This window comes from Rhodotorula paludigena (assembly GCF_050403205.1).
Source record: "Rhodotorula paludigena JCM10292 DNA, Rt_paludigena_JCM10292v1_ctg52, whole genome shotgun sequence".
NCBI classification, from domain to species: Eukaryota; Fungi; Basidiomycota; class Microbotryomycetes; order Sporidiobolales; family Sporidiobolaceae; genus Rhodotorula; species Rhodotorula paludigena.
The window spans coordinates 23,194-38,438 of record NW_027481406.1 but is presented as its reverse complement, the minus strand read 5'-3'; the positions used below and the strand labels follow the sequence as shown (position 1 = coordinate 38,438).

The 15,245-nt window shown below is 64.1% G+C and overlaps 7 protein-coding genes across 7 annotated transcripts; 4 read left to right on the top strand and 3 right to left on the bottom strand.

Moving 5' to 3' along the window:
• Positions 1–124: 124 nt before the first annotated feature.
• MET7 (tetrahydrofolate synthase) lies at positions 125–2,146 on the top strand (the record flags this gene model as incomplete). The annotated part of the gene is made up of 8 exons (XM_076651498.1): positions 125–274; positions 368–610; positions 672–755; positions 815–979; positions 1,037–1,166; positions 1,226–1,577; positions 1,648–1,814; positions 1,887–2,146. 8 exons carry the CDS (start codon positions 125–127, stop codon positions 2,144–2,146), a joined length of 1,551 nt encoding a protein of 516 aa, XP_076502915.1.
• Positions 2,147–2,403: 257 nt separating this feature from the next.
• Positions 2,404–4,705, top strand: JCM10292_005552 (acyl--CoA ligase; the record flags this gene model as incomplete). The annotated part of the gene is made up of 10 exons (XM_076651497.1): positions 2,404–2,547; positions 2,608–3,198; positions 3,295–3,408; positions 3,473–3,551; positions 3,641–3,731; positions 3,790–4,106; positions 4,166–4,187; positions 4,252–4,349; positions 4,412–4,541; positions 4,630–4,705. The coding sequence occupies 10 exons, from the start codon at positions 2,404–2,406 to the stop codon at positions 4,703–4,705; spliced, it is 1,662 nt and encodes a 553-aa protein (XP_076502914.1).
• Positions 4,706–5,015: 310 nt separating this feature from the next.
• On the bottom strand, positions 5,016–6,473 carry JCM10292_005551 (uncharacterized protein; the record flags this gene model as incomplete). The annotated part of the gene is made up of 5 exons (XM_076651496.1): positions 5,016–5,657; positions 5,742–5,830; positions 5,903–5,981; positions 6,044–6,166; positions 6,345–6,473. The coding sequence occupies 5 exons, from the start codon at positions 6,471–6,473 to the stop codon at positions 5,016–5,018; spliced, it is 1,062 nt and encodes a 353-aa protein (XP_076502913.1).
• A 102-nt stretch (positions 6,474–6,575) lies between these two features.
• PPM1 (leucine carboxy methyltransferase) lies at positions 6,576–8,011 on the top strand (the record flags this gene model as incomplete). The annotated part of the gene is made up of 4 exons (XM_076651495.1): positions 6,576–7,050; positions 7,146–7,462; positions 7,561–7,712; positions 7,870–8,011. The coding sequence occupies 4 exons, from the start codon at positions 6,576–6,578 to the stop codon at positions 8,009–8,011; spliced, it is 1,086 nt and encodes a 361-aa protein (XP_076502912.1).
• Positions 8,012–8,178: 167 nt separating this feature from the next.
• On the bottom strand, positions 8,179–9,322 carry JCM10292_005549 (uncharacterized protein; the record flags this gene model as incomplete). Its single annotated transcript, XM_076651494.1, has 4 exons — positions 8,179–8,665; positions 8,769–8,946; positions 9,016–9,187; positions 9,257–9,322. 4 exons carry the CDS (start codon positions 9,320–9,322, stop codon positions 8,179–8,181), a joined length of 903 nt encoding a protein of 300 aa, XP_076502911.1.
• A 350-nt stretch (positions 9,323–9,672) lies between these two features.
• JCM10292_005548 (uncharacterized protein) lies at positions 9,673–10,246 on the bottom strand (the record flags this gene model as incomplete). The annotated part of the gene is made up of 3 exons (XM_076651493.1): positions 9,673–9,736; positions 9,909–9,982; positions 10,037–10,246. 3 exons carry the CDS (start codon positions 10,244–10,246, stop codon positions 9,673–9,675), a joined length of 348 nt encoding a protein of 115 aa, XP_076502910.1.
• A 1,028-nt stretch (positions 10,247–11,274) lies between these two features.
• On the top strand, positions 11,275–15,157 carry JCM10292_005547 (uncharacterized protein; the record flags this gene model as incomplete). Its single annotated transcript, XM_076651492.1, has 7 exons — positions 11,275–11,952; positions 12,013–12,513; positions 12,593–12,802; positions 12,875–13,099; positions 13,169–13,848; positions 13,909–14,137; positions 14,198–15,157. 7 exons carry the CDS (start codon positions 11,275–11,277, stop codon positions 15,155–15,157), a joined length of 3,483 nt encoding a protein of 1,160 aa, XP_076502909.1.
• Between the last annotated feature and the right edge of the window lie 88 nt (positions 15,158–15,245).

Here is a 15,245-nt window from a genome sequence, read left to right as displayed (position 1 = left end):
GCTCGCGCGTGTGCGTTCAAGAGTGTGGAGGAGGGACAGAAGCTGAGAAGAGGAAGTCGCAGCTGTTGCATCCCTTTGCATGCGCCCGTCGCTTGCAAATCTGTTCACGAGCACGGTTAGAGCAATGATGCGCACGTACGCTCAGGCTATCGACTGCCTGAACGGCCTGCAGAGCAATGCGGCAACGATCGAAGCGACTCGCCGCTCGGGAGGAAAGGGCGGCGACATCCAGCTGGCAGAACAGGTCGAATACATGCGCAGGGTTGGATACGAGGTCAGTCGGACCCTTGCAGTGCTTCGGGCTGCAGCTCGAAGCGTGCTGACACTTCTTTCCTCCTCGTCTCTCCGAACTGATGAGGACACACAGCCCGCCGACCTCGATCGCATGAATGTCCTGCACATTACAGGAACCAAGGGAAAGGGCTCGACTAGCGCCTTCGTGTCGTCGGTCCTCACCACGATCGCTCCCGACGCCCGAGTCGGCCTCTACACCTCGCCCCACATGGTTGCCGTGCGAGAGCGCATCCGCATCAACGGCGAGCCCATCTCGGAGGACCTCTTTGCGCGCTACTTCTTCGAGGTGTGGGACAAGCTTGAGCAGAACCGACCGGTGCGCCTTCCATGCCTCTCGCGCATCTTGCTTCCGCGTCGTTGACCCTTTGCGCGCACAGCCAAGCGGTGACGAGATGGCCGAGAAGCCCGCATACTTCCGCTACCTCACCATAATGGCCATGCACGTCTTCCTGCAGGAGAAGGTGCGGCCGGAACGCACGACTCAAGCCGCCATCCCGGTTGACCTTTCCCCATCTTGCAGGTCGACGCGACCATTCTCGAGGTCGGCATCGGCGGCACGTACGACTCGACCAACATTGTTCCTAAGCCCATCACTACGGGCGTCACGGCGCTCGGAATCGACCACATCTGGGTGTTGGGCAAGACCTTGCCGGAGATTGCGCACCAGAAAGGTGGGATCTACAAGGTGCGTCGAGCTGTGCTTGATTTGTCCGCTCCCATGCTGAATTCAGGACACGTCCAGCCCGATGTACCTGCGCTGGCAATCCAGCAGGCTGAAGGACTCGACGTGCTCGAATCGCGTGCCAAAGAGCTCAAGGCCTCGTCGTTCACGGTCATCCCAGAACACCCGCAGCTCAAGGACGTCAAGCTCGGTGAGTAATTCTGATCACCTGTGATGGATTCCGGTGACAGCGAGGCGCCTTCCCGATAGGTCTTGCGGGCGCACACCAGCGTTCGAACGCGTCGCTCGCAGTCGCGCTCGTCCAGTCATTCCTCGCCTCCCCGCGCTGCCCTCCCGCTTTCTCGTCTCTCGCTCCTTCGCCTGGCCCCTCGTCCCCCACGCCTGGACCGTCGACTCTTCCGACTCTCCCGACGGAACTCGTCGCGCCCAACCCGCTCCCGGCTTCGATCGTTGTCGGTCTCGAGCGCGCCAGCTGGCCTGGCCGGTGTCAGCTTGCGACGGACAAGGTTCAGGACCGAGTGCGGTGGCATCTCGATGGTGCGCATACGGTCGAGAGCTTGAAGTGCTGCGGCGAGTGGTTTGACGAAGCGGCGCTGCAGAGGTGCGGACTTCTTCCTTGTCTGCTCGTGCCTTCGCCTTCCACTTATGACCGCGTTTTCTTGTATTGACAGCGACTCGCCGTCGAACCGAGTGCTGATTTTCAACTGCACTTCTGGCCGTTCCGGACTCTCTCTCCTCGGGGCCCTCCTCGACTCGTTCTCCGCATCGTCTCGCCAGCCTTTCCAGCATGTCGTCTTCTGCACCAACACGACGTACTCGACCGGGTCCTCGAAGGGTGGTGCGTACCCTGGTCCTTCCTCTCCACGCGCATCACTTTCGCTCACCCGTTGCGAACGCGCTCGTTCCGCAGATCTCACCTCGAATGCGGTCGACGCCAAAGACCTCGAGACGCTTGCGACGCAGAACGAGCTCGCCGCTGCCTGGCGCGAGCTCGTCTCGCAGCTGCCCGGTGCGCCCGCTGACGCGCAGGTGCATGTCCTCGGGTCGGTGCAGGAGGCGGTCGAGCTTGTGCGCGCGCAGGCGGACAAGGGTGAGAGGGTCGACGCGCTCGTCACGGGGAGTCTGCACCTCGTCGGCGGGGTAATGGCCGTGGCGGAGCTACCGCTGTAGATGCCGGGAGAGAGGGTTCCGCGGTGGTCGGCACAAGGCTCGTCGGACTGCAACCGAGCTTGCCCATCTTTCTATCGCTGAATCTACCTTCGATGAATACTGGATTCACTGAGCCGTGCGCTGCAAGAGTGCTTGAGTGTGCCGGCATGTTGCCTGTTTCGGCGATGTGGGGCTAGAAAGGCCGACGAGGCGGGCCTCTCGAGAGTTTGCCGGAGTCCGCGCACTTCTTGCTCTTCCTGCACGCTCTGCACCCCAAGATGACTGTCTTCACGAGCTCGTACCCTACCGTGCGCCCGGAGCAGCAGCACAGCGGCGGCGTATTCGACTTCACTCTCACCTCGGCCAACCCTCACTTCCGGCCCGAAAAGGTCGCCCTTGTCGACGCCCTCACGGGCAAGCAGGTGCGCAGCGCTGCTCGGGTGCTTACGCGGGTTGTGTTAACCCTCTCGAGCGTCCCCCAGCTCACCTACGGCGAGCTGGCGAAGGAGAGCCTGCGCTTTGCCGATGGCTTGACGCGGGTCGCGAAGCTGCAGCGCGGCCAGTCGGTCCTCCTCTTCTCGCCCAACAGCATCCTGTACCCCGTATTCCTCTTTGCCGGCCAGGCAGCCGGCCTCGTCGTCTCGACCGCCAACTCTTCCTACCTCCCCGACGAACTCGCGCATGCGATCCACCTCGCCGACGCCGGCATCGTCCTCGCCAGCGCAGATGCCCTGGACGTGGCGCAGAAGGCGTGCAAGGAGGCAAAGCTGCCGACCGACCGCGTCTACGTGGTCCCCGGTGCCGACGGCAAGCTCCCGTCGCAGCTCCCGCACGGCATGAAGAGCTACGAGACACTGCGCGGGTCCGACTCGTTCAAGCCGGTCCTGCCCTCGCTCGAGCAGGCCAAGAAGGACCTCGCATACTTGCCGTTCTCGTCTGGCACGACGGGCAAGGCAAAGGGTGTCGCGCTGTCGGCGCACAACATCACGACGTGCGTGCTGCAGACCCGCTCCCAGGGTGGTCTGTTCAGCGAGGTCGACACTGTGTTGTCTGTCCTGCCCATGTACCACATCGTGCGTCTCGAGAATCCCTCTTCGTCTGCCGTGACGTCCCGGACTGGCGACGCTTCAGCAGGTGGGACACTCAAACTGAACAGCTCTATTCTGCAGTTTGGCCTCGTTGTTATGCTCCACCTCACTTTTTACAACGGCGGCACCTGTGTCGTGCTTCCCAAATTTGACCTCGTCAAGGCGCTCGAATCGGTTCAGAAGTTCAAGTGCACGGTGCGTCCTGTCGCCCGGATCGTAAGCGAAGCAATTGCTGATGCCCGCTTTGTCGTCCGAGCAGACTGCACTCGTTGTGCCGCCCATCGCGCTGGCACTCGCGAAGCACCCAATCGTCGACAAGTTTGACCTGACCTCCCTGCGTACGTCCAGTTGACTTCGCTTATAATCCGGCGGATATTCCTTTCGGAATTTCTCGTGTTCGTCCTGACACTCTGTCTTCCGCTGGCAGGCTACATCCTTTGCGGTGCGGCGCCCCTTTCGGCCGACCTCGAGAATGCATTGTACGACCGGCTGAAGGGTCGGACACGCGTCTTCCAAGGGTGCGCCCCTTCTCCTGTTCGTCTGTATGTTCCGTCTGACGCGCTCTCTGTCTACCAGTCTCGGCATGACGGAAACCACCTCGGTGGCCATGGTCCCGCCCGACAACAAGGGCAAGCCCGGCTACGTCGGCCAGCTCCTCTCGACGATGGAAGCGCGTCTCGTGTCTCCCGAGGGCGAGGACGTCCCGCCCGGGCAGGCGGGCGAGCTGTGGCTGCGAGGCCCCAACATCCTCCTCGCGTACCACAAGAACGAGAAGGCGACGCGCGAGACGCTCACGAGCGACGGGTGGCTCATGACGGGTGATGTGTGCGAGAGGGATGACGAAGGCTTCTACCGCGTCGTCGAGCGGACCAAGGACTTGATCAAGTACAAGGGTGCGTCCGCCTCACCGGACCTGGGTGCGGCCGCAGACTGACGACCATCCCGTCAACAGGTTTCCAGGTTGCACCGGCAGAGTACGCTCGGGTGCTATGCATGCTCCTCGTCGACAGAGGACCTGACCCTGCTTTGTGCCCGTAGAGTCGAAGGCGTCCTTCTTACGTGCCCGCTCGTGGCCGACTGCGCCGTCATCGGCGTCTACTCTGAGGAACAAGCGACCGAGCTCCCTCGAGCGTACAGTGCGTTCCCCTTCCACTGCTGCCCTCGCGCTCTGCCAGCTCACGAACGTGTACCACCGCAGTCGTCCCGAACCCGGAGCATGCCAAGTCGCCGACCCTGCTCAAGGACGTCGCGGCTTACGTCGCCGAGAAGCTTGCGCCGCACAAGCGCTTGCGCGGGGGCGTCATCGTGCTCGGGGCCATCCCGAAGAGGTGCGTCAAGGTCCTTGGCTGTTTTCAGCGTGCCTTGCCTCGACGGGTAGGGCAAATTGCTGATGAGCGCCCCTTGTTGTTGACGCAGCCCGTCGGGCAAGATCCTGCGCAAGGACCTGCGTGTGCTCGCTGCGCAGGAAAAGCAGGGCAAGGCCAAGCTCTGAACGGTCCTCCATTCAGTTGGGCCCTCTCGTTGTCTCTCGTCCCTCAGTCAGTACCGCCGGTCGGTGTATTGTTGTGCAAGGTCCTTTCTCGTCTCCGTTAATTGCAGTCGTTCGAACGTCAAGGCGGAAAAGCACGACTGCGTAATTGGTTGCGAGAAGAGCGAGACGAGACGAGGGAACAGAACAAAAGGAACGAGGCTGTACAAGCTACATGCGCGTACTCCCTCAGACGACACCATCGACACGCCAAGCGTACCCGTCTCCTCCGTGCGCCTACAGCACGACTGAGTCACCCACCACCGCAAGCGCCCTAGGTCCTCCCTCTCTTGCGCGTCCTCCCGCCCTGCGCCCCCCCCGGACTACCCCTCTGCCCTCCGACCGCGCCCGCTGCGCCAGACCCCGCCGCCGAGCCCGAGCCGTCGACGTCCATCTCGCCCTCGCCCGCCCCCGTCGCCGCCGCCGCCGCCGCTGCGCCGCCCCTCGCGCCGCCCTTCTTCCCCGCCGCCGCTCCGTCCTTGTTGCTGTGCACGGCCTCTGCGGCCACGCGTACGCGGCGCTCGTGCGCGGCTGCGCGCTCGGTCGCGGCGACGCTCGCGGCGTGGAGGTGCTGGACGTGGGCGTTGAGCGAGTCGAGGAGGGCGGCGAGGGTGCGCTGGAACGCGAGGAGGGACGAGAGGAGCGTCGAGGTGGTTTGCGCGGGAGCGGGGGCGGGGGCGGAGGTGGAGGGGGGCGCGTCGAGCTGCATCGACTCGTCCGCGGCGGGGACGGCGGCAGCGGGAGAGGGGGAGGGGCGCACGTCCCGCCCCTGCGCGGAGAGGACCTCGAGGCGCTGCTCGCGCTGGTCGAGTCGGCCGGTGAGGACGTTGGCGTAGAAGGCCGAGATGAGGAGGTCTTCGAGCGCGGGGAGAGAGGGGAGCGCGAGCAGCGAGAGGAGCGTCGCGTAGGGGATCACCTGTGCGCAGGTCGCCGCATCAAGAAGGGCTTGTCAGTCTGTGTGCACAACACAGCTGAACGGACCATTGACAGCGGGACGCACCCGACTCTCGGTCGCGAGCGAGAGGATGGTGAGGTGCTTCAGCTTGGTCTCCTGCTCGGGCGAGAGGGGAGGATAGTCGCCGCGCTTGGCTGTGCGAGCGTCGCGGAGATGAAGGTCAGCAAGGAAGCTCAGCTGGCCAGAGTCCCGCACGGTAGACGCACCGTCGTAGTCGGCCCATGTGCCGTACGCGAAGAGCTCGAGGAGGCGGTACTGCGCGGCGTGCTGGTCATGGTTGGCGAGCTGCATCGAGGCACGCCGAGTCAGTCGAGCTCGTCCGACTGGGTTCGCCGCCAGGTACGCACGTCCTGGATGCTCTTTTGGTCGAGGAGCTCGGAGAAGACGTAGACGCCCGGGGCGGCGGTGGCCTTGGTGATGACGTCGGCTGCGCCTGCGCCGCGGACCGACTTGGCGAGGAGGACAAAGGGCTGTGCGCGGTGCCCGGAGCGAGTCAGCGCGGGATCGAGGAGGGAGGGTTGGGGACGAGGTGGGGGCGGAGGCTCGAGAGTACCCGAAGAGGAGCACAGGCGGCTGGAGAGCCACTGCAGCTCCTCGTCGGCCAGTCTCAGTCCACCACGATCGGCGTGCGAAGCAGCAGCGACTCGCCTCGAGTTTGGGCGGGAGGGCGAACGAGGGCCCCTGGGCGGGCGGGTGCTTTGGGGCAGCGCGGTCGAGGGCGGGTGCGACGCGGTCCCCGATGGTTGTGTAGGCCGCAAAGTCGTCCTGCTCGGCCATCCTGCGCGTGTGAGCGTGTCGAGAGTGGAAGGCAAGGGTGCTTCCGCGAGACTACTTGCATTGTGGTCGCGGTTGTAGTGAGCGTTACCCGCGCACCTACAGATGCTCCCGCCGCGCGCACACGCTCCGCACGCAGAGCAGGGTGCTCACCCAGACGCAGCCGTGCGCTCGACCGACTCGGATGCGCTCGTGTCGCGGGCGTCTGCCGCTGCTCTCGGCTACCTCGCAGACCCCTTCTCGTCCCTCTTCCTCAGCCCGCAGCAGCGCAGGGCCGTCGACAGGCGCCCGCCCCTCATCCACATCGGCACCCACGCCCGCACGTGGGCCGTAGACTCGCTCGTCGCCCGCTTCCTCGACCGCAATGTGGGGCCGCACCACCCCGTGCAGGTCCTCTCCCTCGGCGCTGGCACCGATACCCGCTTCTGGAGGCTGCGCAAGCAGTGGGCCGACGCGGGCAAAGACTGGAACTGCGCGAGGTGGGTCGAGGTCGACTTTCCAGAGGCGACCACCGCAAAGGCGCGCACCGTCTCGACAAAGCCGGACCTCAGAAGCGCACTCGGAGGAGACGTAAAGATCGGTGAGTGCAGCCTGCACAGTTCCGCAGCTCGACTCAGGGGCTGTGGACAGAAGGTTCCGGAAACGTGCTCACTCGCTTCCGCGTGCCGTGCGCAGAACAAGGCGGTCTCGCCCTCTCTTCTCCGCTCTACACGCTCCTCCCAGGCGACCTGCGCTCCCTATCTGCCCTGTCCGAATCCCTCCTCTCCCCCTCCACCTCCCCGACATACGGCGCGCCCCTCTCCCCCTCCCTCCCGACCCTCCTCCTCGTCGAATGCGTCCTCGTCTACCTCGAATCGGCCGCAACCGATGCGCTCCTGAGCTGGTTCGCGTCGACGTGGGGCGCAGACGGCGGCGCGGGAGGCGCGATCGTCGAGTACGACCCGTTCGGGCTCGAAGACCAGTTTGGCGCCGTCATGCGGAGGAACCTCGCCGTGCGTCGCGCTGCTCGTATCCACCTCCATCGTCGCTCCGGAGGCGATGGGAGGTTGACGGCTGACAGATCGACGCTCACCGCGCTAGCTCCACGCAGGTCCGCTCCATCTCCCTCCCCGGCGCCTCCTCGACCCCCTCTCTCGCCTCCCTCACCGAGCGCCTCCGCCGCGCAGGCGTGCGAGGCGAGACCGGCGCGCTCAGCGTGCGGCAGATCAGGGACCGGTGCATCGATGCGGACGAGGTCGAGCGGTGCGGATCTTTTCTCGCTCTCTCTTCACCGGGCGCGACGTGCGCGATGCGAGCAGCAGCACGCGCTGCTCGTCACCGTGCTACGGATTTCAGAGCTGGTGAAAAAGACCAGCGCGATCCTGAACCCCCCTTGACCTCGCTCTCGTCTCGCCCGCAGCGTTGCGCGCATCGAGCAGCTCGACGAGGTCGAAGAGCTCAACCTCGTCCTCGAGCACTATGCCGTCGCGTGGGGCAACTTGCGACCGTCGTCGTCGGAGGGGGAAGACAAGGGGGGCATACGGCTCGAGAGAAGGCGGTAGCTGGAAGGTCGGGGATTGGGGTCCGCTTGCAACGCAGGGTGCTGGCGTTCCCGGCTTTCGTCTCTACTGAGCGACGCCTACATCTGCTTCTTCTCTTTCGCTGCTTGAGATGTCCAGCAAGAGCCGAAGATGCTACTCGTTGCGTCTGCACCCCTCGTCGCACTCGCTCACCCGTACATCTCCCTCCCCGCGTCCCTCCCCAATTCCGGCCCCATCAGTCCCCTCTCCCAGCTCCTCGGCTCCTTCCACCTCCTCGCACCCTCCGCATCCTCTCCCTCCACCTGCAGCTTCTGCTGCTGCGTCTCGACAGGCACGAGCCCCCGGACCTCTCCCAGCTGCGGCCCGAGCACCGCTGCGAGCGCGCTGGCGAGGTAGTGCGCCGCGTCGACGGCGGCGCCCTCGGAGGTGTAGATCAGGAGCGCGGCGGCGGGGGAGGTAGGGGCGTGCGCGGCGAGCGCGAGCATGAGCGAGCGTGTGAGACCGCCGTGCGGGATGGGTGGGAGGGTCGAGGAGGTGGAGGAGGAGGTGGTGGGGCCAGGGGAGGAGATGCCGGAGGGGGAGGAGGAGAGGTACGAGGGGCAGAGAGACGCGAGAGAGGTGAGGAGAGGGGTCGAGGGCGAAGAGGGCGGGAGGAGATGCCGCAGGGGAGTCGCGCTGCCGAGAGAGGAGCCGGGTCAGACGGCATTGCCACAGTACGCTACACCTCCGAGCTAGCCCGCGAAGCGTGTAGCGTGATAAAGGCGCAGCCCCGACGCACGCATTAAGCCCATCGTCGCCCCTCATCGCCGCATCGGTCCCAGCGACCACGAGCACATCCTTGAAGCCGCCCGCAGCTACCCATGCACTGATCGCCTGCAGGTGGTGCTCCTTGCGTGCGCGGATGACCGGAGAACGCGGGAGGACGAGTGTGAGCGAACGCGAGGGGGTGGTGTAGACTGCGAGGACAGTCGCATTAGCTTGGCCGTCCAGCTAGGGGAATTGCTAACCGTCAAGAAGCCACGCACCTTCTGTCCCGAGTGCGAGTCCCTCCTGCTCTGCATCGCCAGGCAGCCCGTCCCTCCCTCCGACGGCCGGCACATAGTCCCTCACGCCGAGGTACCCGACAAGCTCGAGCCGGAGGTTATGCACGAGGAGGTCGCACGCGAGCTGCGCCAGGGACGAGAGCGACGGCTGGGGCTGTGCACGTGCGGAGGGGACTCGTCAGCTTCCGAGAGGTGATGAAGATGGGCGAAGGTAGGGACGCACGAGGACGAGCGTGGATCCGGCGAACGAGGGCGCTTGAGTACCTGGAAGAGGCACGAAGTAGTCCATCTTGCAAAAGAGGGGAGTAGGCAGATGAGAACCAGGTCAAGCGGCAGGAGGACCAAGACGAGGGAGGTTGACCAGCGCTGTCACCGCTCTGCCGCCTTGTCCCCGCCCTGTATTACCAGCAAAGGGCAGCAGCAGTGCGACGAGGCTCGAACCGTCCACCACGGGGGTCGAAAAGCGCAGGACGCCCTTTCCGTACTCGGCTCACGCGGAACGACCTGCTCGTCTCGCATCGACCGCTCTTCAACGCCAAGCGTAGCATAGCATAGTCAAACACTTCTTCACATGGTCAATGCCAACAGGGGCTACACAGTATGTTGGAGGGGCGGATGCGTGCAGCGCCTCCTCGGCGCTCAAATGGGCGATCCGACGGCCTCGCACTTCGTGGCGCAGTCCTTGAGGTACTTCGTGTTGCACCTGCGGAGACAAATCACGTTAGCTTGTCGCCACAACAACAGAATGGGTTGCGATCGAGTGAGCCGGGATGCCACGAATGCCACCCTGGTCCCGTTCCTGTGTGCCGTCTCCGTGGCCGGCTTTTTTCTACCGGCTTTGCCGTTCAGTATGAGTCGAGCTTCCCGAGACGTACTCTGCAGTGTTGATCTTGGTGTGGCACTGACGGCACTTCAAGCCGCCCTTGTGGCAGAAGCTCTTCTCGCCGATCTGCAAGAAACGGTGTCAGCGTCGTCTTTGGCGGTAAGAGTGGCGGCAACGCACATCGCCAATGACGTTTCCGTCTCGGATGCAGCGGACAACAAGATCGGGGCAGGGGTCGTCCGGGTTGTCAAAGCCGTGCATGGCGCCGTCGGCCGCGAAGGTCAGCTGGTCCTGCACGTCGACGTCGACGTCCTGCACGCGGTCGCGGACTGAGACGGCGAGGACCGCGGGAGCAGCGAACGCGAGGAGGGCAAGAGCAGAGAAGCGCATGATGTCTAGAGGTGCGCGGAGATGGAGAGAAGAGAGAGCGGGAGCAGTGCTGGAAGGCCAAGTAGCCCCGAGGTGGGGAAATGTAGCAAGCAGTTCCTTGCGAACGTTGAGCGTCAGAGCGATCGAGATCTGCAGCGCACGAGACCTAGATGCTGGCCGACCCCAACAGGCAGGTGGAAGGGAACATGACGCGGGCACGAGCGGCAGGCGCCAGCATCTTCCTTTCGCTGCTCGACAAGTGCACGAACCACGGTGACATGCTCGATTGCGGCGCAGCAGTACATCCGTCCTTGTATGTCATGCGAGTTGAGGCGTGTGTACGGGAGAATGATCGACGAGAAAAAGCGACTCGCAGTGGTAGCATTCGACGAAGCGAGATACAAGGCAAGCCAGCCTGTGCGAGTCTCGAAAAGAGTACAAAAGCACGCAAGAAGCAGAACAGGCGAGAGTGCGGCCAGCGGTGCTTGGGAACAGCTGCAAGCTGCAATTCGGGCTGAGGCTCAGCTCGCTCCCGCTTGTCACCTTTGCAGCCTGCTAGCCAGCCAGTCAGGCAGATACCCCGTACACTACACCGCCTAGTACCCGCGCTTGTCCTCCGGGCGCACCTGCATTCCCCGCTCGCCGCCGACTCCGCTTCTTCTCGTCGACTGTCATCTCGCCCGCATCGTCCGCAGGAGCTTACGGTGCGTCTTCAGTACGTTCACGATGTGCATCCACGAGCTGACTCGGCCCGTACAACTCGAACGGTGCGATCTCAGACGAAGAGCTTCGACGTCAGACCGTTCGTCTGGGTCGACACACCTCCTCACTGGCTCTCCTGCGTCAAACACGCACCGTAGGAGCGTCCCCAGCGACCTCAATCAGTAGCGGACGAGCTTGTGCGACCTGGCGACGCCCTCTCGCCTTCCGCTCTCTCCCTCCCCTCCGGTCCAGACGGGCATCGCCAGCCTTCTCAGCCGGCTCCAAACGCGCCAGAAGTTCTCTGAGCGTCTCGCGACTCGGGCACAGAGCCCTCGACGTGTTCGGCCATGGACATCTACACGACCTCGTTCTGCTTGCCCCGGTCCTCGGCCTCGACCGCCGATCTCGCTTCGTCGCCGACTTTCTCGGTCGAACTCGGCGCCCCATCACCTGTGGCCACACGACCGCGCACGCCTGGACATCAGACAAGTCAGTCGGATGGCGCGGTAGCGTTGCCGCAGCCGCACGCCGACTCGACAACGGATGGCTCGACGGACGCTGGCAGCGCTGCGACGAGGGGGCACTCGACGTCCAGCTCGGTTGGCAGCGGAGGCGAGACCGCGACGGATGCGACGAGCGTAGCGGGAGGTGCGGCGAACGGCTCTGCCGTACCTAGCGCCAGCGCAGATGGAGACCAGGCGGGACAGCCCGCTGCGAGTGGAGCAGACGGCGGCGCAGCCGCCAAGAAGCGCTCGAGCGTCGACTTCAACGATGCGATGCAGCGCCTGTGCGTCGACACGATGGCGGCGCATCAGTGCATCGTCTCGTTCACGCCCATCGAGCCGACCTCGCCGATTCTGGGCGGACCCGGACCCGCTGCTCCCGCTGCGATCGGCGAGAATGGCGCTGCGAACGGTACAACGCAGGCGGAGAAGGCCGGCACGATGTACAACGTGCACCTGAGCGGAGGGTACCAGCAGGTCATGGCCGCGCGAGGGAACATCCTGCGCGAGAGCCCGTTCAAGGTGAGCTTCTCCGATGTCATGTTCTGTCGCTCTACATGTACTCACTCGTAATCCACACAGCGCAAGTCGGTCGTCAAGGTTCCTCGCGCCGAAGTGCTTGACGGCAAGGAGAACGTCAAGGTCGAGATGCGACGCAAGCTCGACGAGATCGCCTCCCTCACTAAGGCGCACCTCGCCATCGTCGGCCAAGCCAACGCCTCGATCGGCTTCGGGCTCGAGACGGAGCGCAACGTCGAGATCGTCATCACGGGCCCGTACGAGAGCGTCGAACAGGCGCGCGTCCGCCTACTCGTCCTCCTCGACGAGCTCAGCGGCCTGCATTCCGAAGTGTGCGAGATCGACTACAAGCTCCACGCCATCCTCGCCGGGCGTAAGCGCTGCGTCATCCAGACGATTCAGGAGGAGACGGCCACCAATATCTACTTCCCGACGCCCATGTCTGGCATCCTCGGACAGAAGAATCTCAACCTCGTCGCCAAGCAGAACCTCATTTTCCTGACGGGCGAGTTCTTCGGCGTCCAGCGGGCGCGCGACATGCTCTTCCAGGTCTCGCTGCACAAGGTGCGTGTCTTCCGGAGCCTGCGCATCATCGCTGGTGTTCGAGCTACAGTGGCGTGCTGACGTGGAATCGCGCGCGCAGAGCAAGTGCATCATCTCGCGTGATACGGCGATTCTCCCGCGCAAGCTCGACTGGATGCTCTCGGACCGCCTCGAGGACATCAAGCAGATCATGAACGACAATGGGACCTTCATCAACTTCCCTCCAATCGGCAGCCAGGCCAGCCTCATCTCGGTCTACGGCGACCACCGCGTCAACATCGAGCGCACCATCCGGTCCATCATGGGTCTTGTGCGTCTAGCCCCCGCGCATGCACGCACTTTTAGGTCCACGCCGCGACTGACGCTTGTCTCGCTACTGCAGGCTTGTCAGTTCTACGTGGCATCGTTCTGGCTCCTCCCCATCTCGTTCGACGTCTTCATGCCGCCGCCGAGCATCAACCCGGCGCAGATCCCACCCATCCTCCGCCACATTAGCGTCACGTCCGGCGCCGAGGCTGTCTTCAAGAGCAATTGCTTCGAGTTCCATGGTCTCGAGAGCGAGGTCCGCGCGGCGGTGCAGCTTGTGCTCGAGCTCGACTTTGTCAAGGTGCGTCCTCGTCCTTCTCTCCTATGGCCAACAGCTGATGTGAGTCTGTCATATCTCCGCCGCGCGCAGGCATTCCATCACGAGATCCGCTTCCAGATTGAGCTAGCGAACGAGCACCGTGAATTTATCTCGGGCAAGAAGAACGGCAAGCTCAACAAGATCATGAAGTCGGCCAATGTCAAGATCAAGTTCGAGACGTTCAACGACTACAACTTCCTGATCGACGTCGCTGGCAACGACATGGGCGCACTGCACGGCCTGACGATGCTGCAGGAGGAGCTTCCGGCGGAGATCTCGTTCCACGTTCCCGAGGCATACCACAAGCGCATCATCGGCGTCGGCGGAAAGAACATCCAGCGCATCATGAAGAAGTTTGGCGTCTACGTCAAGTTCTCGAATGCCGAGGAGTTCGCCGCGCTCGGCGGGTACAACGACAACGAGGACAACGTCGTCGCGCGCACGCCGGCCAAGAACGCCATGAATCTCGAGCACCTCAAGCAGAGCGTTATGGAGCTCGTCGCGCCCAAGGACAAGGACTTTATCGTCGAGACGGTGTCGATCCCGCGCCGGTACCACCGCACGCTGCTCGGCGAGAAGAGCATCTTCATCCACGACATCGAGGCCAAGACCAACTCGCACGTGCGCTTCCCCAACAAAGAGACGGCGAGCGATGTCGTCAGCATCTTCGGCCCCGAGAGCCAGGTCCACATCGCCGCGCAGATGCTGCTCGACCACGTCCCCTTCGAAGCGTGCGTTGAACCCGATTCTCCTCCTTCGTAAATTTCGCTGACATATCGTCGACGCATCAGCGAGTACCGCCTGCCGCACTCGACCGAGATGGCCAACCTCGCCCTCTCGCAGGACTTTGTGGGACTGACCGAGAAGATCAAGCGCGACCTCAACATTACGATCCTGCCATGGGTCGACCGCTCGGGCAATAACGAGGAGACCATCATCCGCTTCTGCTTGAACCGCTCGAATGTCGACTTCCTTGGGACGAGCCGCGACTTGGTCGAGGAGTATCTCGTCCAGCGAAAGGTGCGTATCCAGCAGGTCTGTGCCCGTCGCGATCTTCCAACTTACCTTTCCTTCACACAGATCAACCTCTATCCCGGCTCGCTACGCCCGCGCTCCGAGTCATTCGCCGACGTGTTCGCGCCATTCAACAGCAAGCTGTTGTCGACAACCGCGATGGGCGAGGGCGAGGCCCGTCCCGACCCACGACCTGGGTCCGACCGCAAGCTGCGGCTCGCCGCTTCGTCTCCGAACATCAAGGCTATCTTTGACGCTAATCCGGGAGGCTCGTCCGCCGCATACCCGCGAGGACCGCCTGTCCCGACGGACCCGCACTCGCTGGTCGACCCGACTGCCACGGCGCCCAGTGCGGCCGCGCCATATGCTCCCTTCTACCCTGTACCACCTGTTCCTCGCATTCCGCCGCAGTTCACACAGCACCACCAGCCGACACACCCGCACCACCACTCTGTCGCCCCTCCGCCTCATCACCCCTTTGCGCCCGGATCATTCGCAGCGCCGCCGCACCAGCTTCCGCCTCATCAGGCGGGTGGCGAGTACCACTGGGGCGCCCCGAGACCGATGCAGGGCTTTGCACCGCCCGCAGGCCCCGCGGCCGGCGGCTTCGGCGCGCCGAGCATTCCGCCTGTCTCGCCTTTCGCGAGCGCTGCGCTACCGCCCACTGTCGCGCCGACATCACGCTTCAGCAACGAGGAGTACCGTGCAGCGATTCCGCGGCACCATGGCGCGTCGGCGTCGTTCTCGGCTGCCTCGCCTTCGTCGAACCACACCCTGGCAGGTGCGGCCGGTGCCGTCGGCAGTGGCGGTAACAACACGCTGTCACAGTCTGCTTCGGTCGAAGACAAGCTCAAGGAGCTGAAGTCGACGTCGCCGACCTCGTCGCGCCAGCCGCGTGCGCTCGCCGGCCGCGCGCAGAGCCTCGACCTCTCGCAGCACGCCGCGGCATTTACGCGCGCGAGCACTGCGCCGAGGCACGAGAGTGTCGACGAAGTCGCGAGCGTGCTTGGCGGTCTCGGTATCTGAGCCGCTCCCCTCAGTCCCGCACCTTTCCCTTCCCTCCTTCAGCTCTCACGCTCGCACCAAGCCACGTACCCAGCATTTTTCGCTCGTC